General features: G+C 39.7%; 1 protein-coding gene across 1 annotated transcript; it reads left to right on the forward strand.

The window, feature by feature from the left end:
* Positions 1 to 639: 639 nt before the first annotated feature.
* On the forward strand, positions 640 to 4,664 carry MTG2 (mitochondrial ribosome associated GTPase 2; the record flags this gene model as incomplete). Its single annotated transcript, XM_010173346.1, has 5 exons — positions 640 to 787; positions 1,388 to 1,503; positions 2,843 to 3,061; positions 3,625 to 3,763; positions 4,153 to 4,664. Coding segments are annotated over 5 exons (1,017 nt in total), but the record flags the coding sequence as incomplete, so codon positions are not given.
* Positions 4,665 to 9,595: the final 4,931 nt, after the last annotated feature.

A 9,595-nucleotide genomic window follows, 5' to 3' on the forward strand; every position in this document is an offset into this window, starting at 1 on the left:
AAAATATATAATAATGTCCAAATAATTGTTAGGGGATTAAGGTTGCCTTAATTTTATCACCTGGTATAGAAAGCATGAATCAGTATGAGAATATCCCTCCTGCACATGCATTATGTCTTTTTTGCAAATTTCGGTTCAATTTAAAGAAGTAAAAAGTTTATGTGTATAATTTTTTTTTTTAATTTTGTTTTCATGAGTAGGAACGTGGTCACTGAGTGATTTTTGGCTTATAGTGTGGTAGCTCTCTTGAGTTACCTGTCAGCATTATATAGATATATTAAAAGGATACTTTTCCTGTTATTAGTTTCCTTAACATGGGTTTTGCACTTTGGTATCTGAGCTGCTGCGTTAGGTTATATCAACATAGCCTCAGGCGTTTGTACTTTTAAGGAGATTCTTAAAAAAACCCTTGAAAAACAAAGTATTTTTCTTAATATTATACTTATTATTATAATTTTATGCTGTATTTAGTTGAATGACAGCAGAGTTCTGATTTTTTTTTTTTATTATTTTTTTTTTGCTGTTGAGTGGAACTTGTCATGACATAGCAGGTCTGTATATTACTTAGTTTGTCAGAACAATCACCTTGTTGGAGGATGACTTAAAAGGTACAAAACCTTGTACAAATCCTCGTTACAGACACGCTGTTTCGTGGATCACCGGCGAGTGCGTGTGGTTGGAGGCCAAGGAGGAGGAGGGGGTCATTCTTTTTATAGTGAACCCAGAAAAATATATGGAGGTCCCGATGGTGGAAATGGAGGTGATGGGGGTCATGTCATTTTGAAAGGTAAAACTCACTAAATGTGTCTTGTTTCATGTTGTCTTAGGACTTAAAACCCCATCCACCCCTGCAAAAACAACCCTACAACGCTCTGTTTGTATGGTGGTAAGTGTAAAAAATGTTAAAATGGTTAATTCTGTGTAAGATGCCTTTCCTGAGCTGTGGTAGCAGGGACATAAATGACACTGATGGCCTTAGAAAGCATTTTAAAAAATCAGGATATTTTGCAGACATTTTAGTGGCTGGTGCCTGATGATGAGGCTGAGATCTGATCAAATTTTACTTTTCAGACGGATAAAGCTGCTTCTGCCACTATCCTGCTGCAAAATCTGCTAATCTAGCAAATTAATTTTCCAGAGTGTTTTGTAATGGTTGTTTTTGGAATGACCACGTAATGAAGCACATGGTTAATAAACCCCATGTTTATTAATAAACTTCATCACAACGTACATTAATATTCGTTTTCCCTGATGTGTTATTGTTGAGACAGTAAATAGGATGTGTGTTCACGCAGTGTTCAAAAGGGAAAGAACAGTCAAAAGGTGGTTTTTCTGTGCCTGTTCTGCTAACACAGTATGTTTAAAATATGTGTATTTTGCCTTACAGCTGATCAGGAAATGAAATCACTTTCTTCAGTCCTCCCCTTCTATCAGGGTTTTCATGGAGAAAAAGGAGGAAGGAAAAACTGTTACGGGGCTAACGGTGCATACGTGTATGTGAAAGTAAGTCAGTTAAGGCTGCATGTTAGTGTGCTGGCTTTGTATTAGCATTGCTGATTTTCAAGCTGTGTGACCTTCTTGTGAGAAAATCTTGTGGGGTTTTTTCAGGGAGCCGTGTGTCCTGTCTCTGCTGAGACAGGGCTGGTTAGCACACAGGCAGATCAGGCTGCTTTAAATTGTTTGTAAAAATTAGATCACTTTGTAAGGTACATCTGTCCAAAACAAATACAATTCTGATTTGCTTTACTTCTGGGGGTCGTATGCCTAGAGTAATCAGAACACAAAACTTTTTAAATAGGAGCAAACTTTTTTTCTTTCAGACTTTTTTTTCTTTCAGACTTTTTTTTCTTTCAGACTTTTTTTTCTTTCAGACTTTTTTTTCTTTCAGACTTTTTTTTCTTTCAGACTTTTTTTTCTTTCAGACTTTTTTTTCTTTCAGACTTTTTTTTCTTTCAGACTTTTTTTTCTTTCAGACTTTTTTTTCTTTCAGACTTTTTTTTCTTTCAGACTTTTTTTTCTTTCAGACTTTTTTTTCTTTCAGACTTTTTTTTTTCCAGACTTTTTTTTCTTTCAGACTTTTTTCTTTTTTCCCTTCAACATGCCTGTTTTGATTCACACCTACAATATGTTTCTTGGCTCACTACTGTGCTTAACCTTCTTTACATAAAAGGAGAGAAAGAGGCTTATGGTACTGTTAACATTTTAATGAAGTGTAAATGTCTGACAGTGCTGTTCAGGTCCAGAAAGCGAGCCTCACAAAGTATACTTCTCTTCTTGGATTCCCCAGCTTGAGAACATGGAGGAATGATTTTCAGCAGATCTGAAATGAGCTGTGTGTTGGTTTCACTGGGGTAGAATCATAGGCCAGCCATGGTGTGCAGGCTTTTAGCAGTTTCTGGTCAGCCAGGTGCTTGAGCTAGGAGGGGCAAAAGGCAGGGCAGCTGACCTGAGCTGGCTAACAGCTGTATCCCACACCATAAATTCCATGCTCATTATAAAGGGGGAAGTTTGCTGAGGATGAGGTGGTGGTATTTCTTTCTCCTCCTCTCAAGGGTTGCCATCCCTGCAGGGGTTAGCTTATCATTCTGCTTCCGAGGACTGCTGGACTTCCTTTGGGCCGAGTATGACTTTGTGTACTTTTGTTTCATTAAATCTATTTTCATTTCAATCCATGGGCCTGCTCTCCTTTTGCTGATCCCCCTTCTCAGCTCTGTCGAGTGATAGAGCAACTGCTAGGGTTTAAAGAGCTAAACATGGACAGGCTGGGAAAGGTTCTGCTGAAGACAGCTCTGCTGCAGAGTTTGAGCTTCAGTGTGACGCTGACATCTGCCTTCACTCTGAGGTCCCTGTGGGTACGCTGGTTAAGGAGGATGGGAAGGTTGTGGCTGACCTCACTCGACACGGTGAAGAGTACGTTGCAGCGTATGGAGGAGCTGGAGGGAAAGGTAATCGCTTTTTTCTTTCCAATGAAAACCGAGCTCCAAAGTTCTTTACTCCAGGAGAGCCAGGTCAGGAAAGGGTCCTCCATCTGGAACTTAAGACAACAGCTCACGCAGGACTGGTGAGTGTTGCTGTAGTTCTTCAACTTCCTTATCTTTGTAGGATGACACTTGACTGACTGAAGAAATAATGTTTGAGAACGTTGTTGTGAGCCTTTTGGCTTGCTTGTTTAGAGAGGCAACTTGATGCTTTCTTGCTGTTACTTGGTAGAATGGTGTCCAAAGTGATTTGCAGAGCTGTCACTCTCTTGCTACTTGGTGTCATCCTATTTTCACTAAAATTAACACTATATATATATGGAAAAATATTGTGCAGTGTTCATCAGTGATTAACAGACTCACTGATGATGTGCAGCAGGCCTCCATACTGTTCAACTCGAGAGTTCTTCTAAATTAATTTTGGTTTTCTTGTTTTTTTTAAAAAAATTAAATTGATACATATAAAATAATCTTCTCTTGCATGCCTGTATTTCTTTTTTTACATATATTAAACATTTGATGTCAGTAGTTCTAGGTGGCCACATCTGCGAAAGCTTACAGTTGGGTGTTGCTTTTTTGTTGTTTTGGGGTTTTTTCAATCAGGATTAACCTAGAACTGTGGCTTTAATGGATGTTGATATTCCAGGTGGGCTTTCCCAACGCTGGCAAATCATCACTTTTGAGAGCAATCTCCAGAGCAAAGCCAGCAGTGGCTGCCTACCCATTCACAACCCTAAATCCCCACGTTGGCATTGTCCACTATCAAGACTATGAACAAGTAGCAGGTGAGAATTGTAGTATATTTTATGTACCTTGATAGCAGTTTGTGTCACCTGGGTTATTCTTTGAAATGCTGCACAGGTAAGTTGAGCAGTTCTGTAGATTTCTTGCTAGTTCTAAAGAACTTCAGACAATTCTGAAAGCCCATTTCACACTCACTTACATGTGCCCTTAATGTCAAACTAACAATCTGTGTTGTGCCTCCACTGGAATAATCTAAATTTAGGCGTTTTAAAAAAAATAATAGCAGCCAAACTTAACATGAGGTGTGCTTTAATATTGATGCACTGAGATATAATTATAACAGTACTGGCCAGTACAAGTACGAGACTGGATTTGGGTTCATTTTTTTGTTGGCTATGTCAGACTCACTGTGGAATTTCTCTCGTTGTAGTTGCTGACATTCCTGGCCTAATAAAAGGTGCTCATCAAAACAGGGGCCTCGGGGTGGCCTTCCTAAGGCATATCGAACGCTGCCGCTTCCTCTTGTACGTGGTGGATCTCTCTGTGTCTCAGCCATGGATTCAGCTGCAGGACTTAAAATATGAACTGGAACAATATCAAAAAGGATTGTCTGAAAGGCCTTGTGTTGTCATCGGGAATAAGATTGACCTTGCTCAGTCCAGGATCAATCTGCCACTCCTTAAAGAGCAGATAGATGACCGAGTCATTGCTTTGTCTGCACTGACAGGAGACAACCTGGAGGAACTGCTGGTGCATTTGAGAGAACTCTATGACACTTATGTGGTGACACAACAATCACAAGGGCAAAGCCCCGTCAAGTGGTAGGAAACAGAACTACTGTGAACTGTACTGGAAGGAGGAAAAAAATAATCATAATTTGATTAGATTGCATCTGTGTGGTTTTTCTGGTGTTTTTTGTTTTGTTTTGTTTCGAATGGGTTGTCTTTTTTAAAATGCAAAGGGCACAGTGTACAGATTTGTTCTAGACTGCTGCATTGGAAAGGTTGGGTTTTTTGTTTGCTTGTTCACCTTTGAGGTGTCTCAGGTGTTTTACAACAAAATTTGAAAATTGTAATAAAAGTGGGTGTTGAATTGGAAACGTGGATCTTTTTGGGCATGAGATAGTTAATTATGGAATGAAGAGCACACTGTCTAATAGAAATCACTGAAATTCAGGATCTGCAGGAGATGCTGGCTTGCTTTCTGAATCAGAGTAAAATGACTTCTCAATTTTCACTGATTTTAGAATTCAAAAATTCTAAAGTAAAAATAAGGTGGTCCCACGTTTATCTGTTTTTGTACCATAACCACTTTCACTCTTCTCTTAAACTTTTCTCCTGTTTTGTTTTATTGGTTTGTTTGGGTTTTTTTCCTCAGAGGAGACCCAGCTTCTCAGTATTTTTAGGGAGGATGAGCATGAAACAGCTGCAATTAATGACTCAAATTATTTCCTCGTTAGTATAAATAATTAACTATCTTTAAATGCTAGAAGCAGCTAAGTAGCTGTTTAAACTAGCCAGGGAAAAGTCATTTGAGACTTGCTTCTGAGTTCTCCAGTTTCCTTGAGGAATCTCAAGCAATGTTCTGAGAAATCCTAGGCTTAGATATTCCAAATAAAAGCAAAATGCAGCTCTTTGTGCCCTCACTCCCCTGTTTTTTGGGGGGTTTTTTGTTGTTTTTTTTTTTAACACTGTTATTTTGGGGACAGTGTTCTTAAATTTTGTTCTCTAGGAATTCAGAAATCTTCATGTAGAGCAGTGGGTCTTCGCCCTCTACTCGTGCTGAAAGAAGAGCTGCTTGTGGATACTCTGGTTATATTCTGTGGAAAAAAACCTATTATCTTGATAGTGAAAAGTCAAAATTTATCAAAACATATTATTAAGCTTTTTGGTAAGGGACCCTGACAGACTGGTGAAATGCTGAGATGAAGTAGTCAAGAGAAACAGCTTTTTCTTGAGCCTTTCCTTATGTTTCTTGATTTTTAGAGCAGGTTGACTTTGCCTTCCAAACCAGCAGTCTGGAATTACAGACCTTGTGTGTCCTTTGTCACATCAGTGAAGTGCAAAGTAAACTCATCAGCACCATCATAAAATAGACAGGTGTGATGTTTGTAAACTGGCTTTGTTTATTCAGGGAATCCAGCAGTTAAGTGTGAAGGACAGTTTCATGCATTATAAAACATGCACCTATTGCTTGTCTTCGATTAAGCTTTGTTAGCTCACAAATAAGGATTTCATGATGTTTAAACTAAAATTGCCTATTTTCTACTGTATCAGCAGCAGTGGGAGTTACTCAAAGGGTTTGGGGGAAAAAAAACCCAGCTGTAGCTAACTACTTTCTGTAGACTTCAGCTAGGGTGATAATCCTCTCTGCTTCCACCACTTGCACGTTTTGTTTGATTTCATTTCTAATACTCCAATACTGCAAAAAGTGTGTCCTTTAAAAGATGGGTTCTGGGGTTCTGTGAACAATGGGCTTTTTTTTTTTCCCCTGACTGCCTATGGCTGGAAAGGGGCAGTCTTGTTCAGTCCCTAAATTAAAGCTCAATTCATACCCTCCTGCTGTATCAGTGTTGGGATCAGCTCTGTGGTTATGAATTAGAGCTGCCTGTATGAGAAAGAAGGTGCATACCCCTTATTCTTAAGAGCAGCGGGTTTTTATTCTGAAAAAGTGTTAAGGTCGACTCAAATGCTTGAATTATTAAATAAAAATATGGGCAAAACAAGTAATTACCTCTCCTAAATCTGTATTCTGTGTATTTCTGTCTATGGGCAGGTGTGGAAAGTAATCTGTGCATTGTAAGTAGTGATATTGGCATAAATATCATCAGGAAAAAGTCAAAACAAATATTAAATCCCAAAGTCACTCTCATGTTTTGTTTCATTCAATTCCTGCTTCATCCCTGGGATTTAGCAAACTGAATTAGGTAGAATTAAGTTCTATCCTGTTTGGTTTTGTGCAGCATTTTTAGGCTTCAATGTTGTTTTTCCTTCTATTGCTACATTTTTTTTGAGACATATTTATTAAAAACAGGAGGAGATTGCTTGAACACAAAAGCTGGTGCAGCTTATTTGCAGAACATTTGATACCTACAAATACTTTGTGCTCCCTCTGATTGTACTTTATCATTTCACAGTCTTTGAGAATGACAGAGACTGTTATGAAACCCTCTGTACTCAAAGCAGCTTTCACCCTTCCTCCCTAGTGCTGATGCAACCTCAGTTCTTGGAGTGGGGAGTATTTAGTGTCCTGATGTGCAGAAAGCACAGCAGGTTGCTAGAGAGCTTAACAGAATGTCCTATTGATCAGGTAATTGGTTTCTTTGTTCTTAACATTTCAGCCACCTGTTTTGAGATGACATGACAATACCAAGTTCCTAATCACATGCTTGTAGAGTTCAAAGAGGCTTTACAGGAGCACATACTCCTTCATCTGTCGATGAAAAGTGCCAAATAACTCCAGCTTTAGTGTTGGAACAACCGTAGGAGTTTGAACTTGCTGTAGTCAACATCTGTCTGTACCAAATGAATCACAGAATGGTGGGGTCAGAAGGGACCTCTGGAGATCATCCAGTCCAACCCCCCTGCCAGAGCAGGGTCACCTCGAGCAGGTTGCACAGGGAAGTGTCCAGGTGGGTTTGGAATCTCTCCAGAGATGAAGACTCCACACCCTCTCTGGGCAGCCTGTCCCAGGGCTCCGACACCCTCACAGGAAAGAAGTTTTTCCTCATGTTTAAGTGGAACCTCCTGTGCTCCAGCTTGTGCCCCTTGTCCTATCACTGGCCACCACTGAGAAGAGTCTGGCCCCATCCTCTTGACACCCACACTTTAGATATTGATAAACATTGATCAGATTCCCTCTCAGTCTGCTCTTCTCCAGGCTGAACAGACCCAGCTCTCCCAGTCTTCCCTCGTAAGAAAGATCCTCCAGCCCCTTAATCACCTTTGTAACCTCCTGCTGGAGGTCCCCGTGTTAAAGCCAAACCAGAGGAGGGGCTGTGTGCTGCTCAGCGCAGTCCTGACTTAGTAGCTTGGGTCACACTTCTCTTCAGTGCTCTGTCAGTTTTAGCAGGAAGATCTCCTGCATCCCAAACTAATGAGGTACAGACCTGAGGAGTAACCTCTGGTCCTGCTGGAAGTCAGGTATTTACAAAGGAAACAGCTAGGAACAGACGAGAAAATAATCAGGGTAAGAGAGTGAATGATGAATTGTTTCAGAGAAGAATGATGAATTGTTTCAGAGAAGAGTGATGTGCTGTAGGATTTCTTCCCACTTTTTTTTCCCTGGGCATGGGGTGGATGGGTTTGTTTGTTTGAGACTTGGAGGTGTTTTGGTGGCTTTCTTCATCACTTTCCTTAACTAGCTTTTGCTTTTCTCTGCTTAAACTTGATGTTGTCCTCAATTTTCAAGTTGACAAGGAAAGAAATGGGGGGTTTTATTTCTCATTCTGACAATAAGCCTAATTTTAATGTGAATTGAAATCCAGTCTATTTTATATTTGCTAGAGAAGCTTGAGCCATAATTTCATCTGGCACTTCACAGTTCTATTTATTCATCTTTTTAATAAATACAAGTTTTTGTGTGTTATTACAAGAGTATTTTAGTGACAATTGTGGTGTTTTTTTAATATTTATTTGCAATCCTCTCCGTCTTTGTAGGTTCCTGGAAAGTGTAGGTGGTATCAGTTTAACAGAAAAAGAAAATGAAATGTTAGTGTAAAAACAATCATTAACAAGGACCCCACTTTTTAAACATACAGCTATTGAGAACTCATTGCACTACATTCAATAGAACATTGGATTGGTGTGCTCAAGCGTGGTGTATTTTGCAACCTGCTTTACTTACCTGGTTTTGTTAAGCACTTTTTTTGTGTTGCATAATAATTTTAAAGGTGAATCTGAATGTGTTTGCAATTAATTGAACTGACAGCAATAAAAATGAGACCCTGGCTGAGCTGGTACTCGGTGGTTCTGCTCTGCTGTGGCACCGTGTGAGGAGAGCAAAGCCCACCAGCACCCTGCTTCCAGTTCTGGGGAGGCCGTGCAGATCACACTTGATAGTGATTTTTATTTTTCAGTAAATTTGTGGTAAGTGAATAGATACTCTGATTTGAACGTGTTTATAAGCTCACAACTTGTTGTTTTCAAATATTGATTAAAATTACAGTATTGCAGGAATGGTGTTGAAGCACAGATGCTAGTGCTGGTGGAACAGGACTTGCCATGGTTTGCACAAGCTGTTGGATACAGAACACCAATCTAACTTCTTTGTTGTCTTGTCTTCCACAGGATATTGTTAACTGGGCTCACTGGCTGACACCTGCAATGTAAGGTTAATGTCAGGACCAGAGGTTAGGTGTGCTGCAGGTGTGCAACTTAATGAGTTATTAACTGAACGGCAGGTGGAACACAAGCAGGGAGCAGAAGGGCTGCTGGAATGATAATGTGTTGGTTTAACTGTTAACTCTGCAATGGAAAAAAAGACAATGTATGCTTTGACTTCATCTTTTCCCAATATCATTGTGTAAAAATGGATTTTTGCTAGTAGCAAGATTACATTTCCCTTGGGAGCTCTTATTTTTGGCAACACCACAGCCCATAATCTGGAGATTGTTGTCTTGCACATGAGAGGTGAGGCTTTTTGGGAGAGGTAGGACATAGTAGCGTGTGTAGGGAGAATCAGTGAGTTTAGAGCTCAGCATCTCTTCAGTAGATCTGCAGCCCTGTCATTCATGTGAAACTTATCTTTTGGTTTTGGACCACTTCTGTTAATAATGAAGTTCATCACCATTGTGAAAATGGGTTTAATATAAATTAAAACTTCATCCTGATATTGCTAAACTTCATCCCGATACCGATGTGTGTGTGGCCTTT

Source organism: Antrostomus carolinensis, unplaced genomic scaffold, assembly GCF_000700745.2.
Source record: "Antrostomus carolinensis isolate BGI_N321 unplaced genomic scaffold, ASM70074v2 scaffold1768, whole genome shotgun sequence".
In the NCBI taxonomy this organism is placed as follows: Eukaryota; Metazoa; Chordata; class Aves; order Caprimulgiformes; family Caprimulgidae; genus Antrostomus; species Antrostomus carolinensis.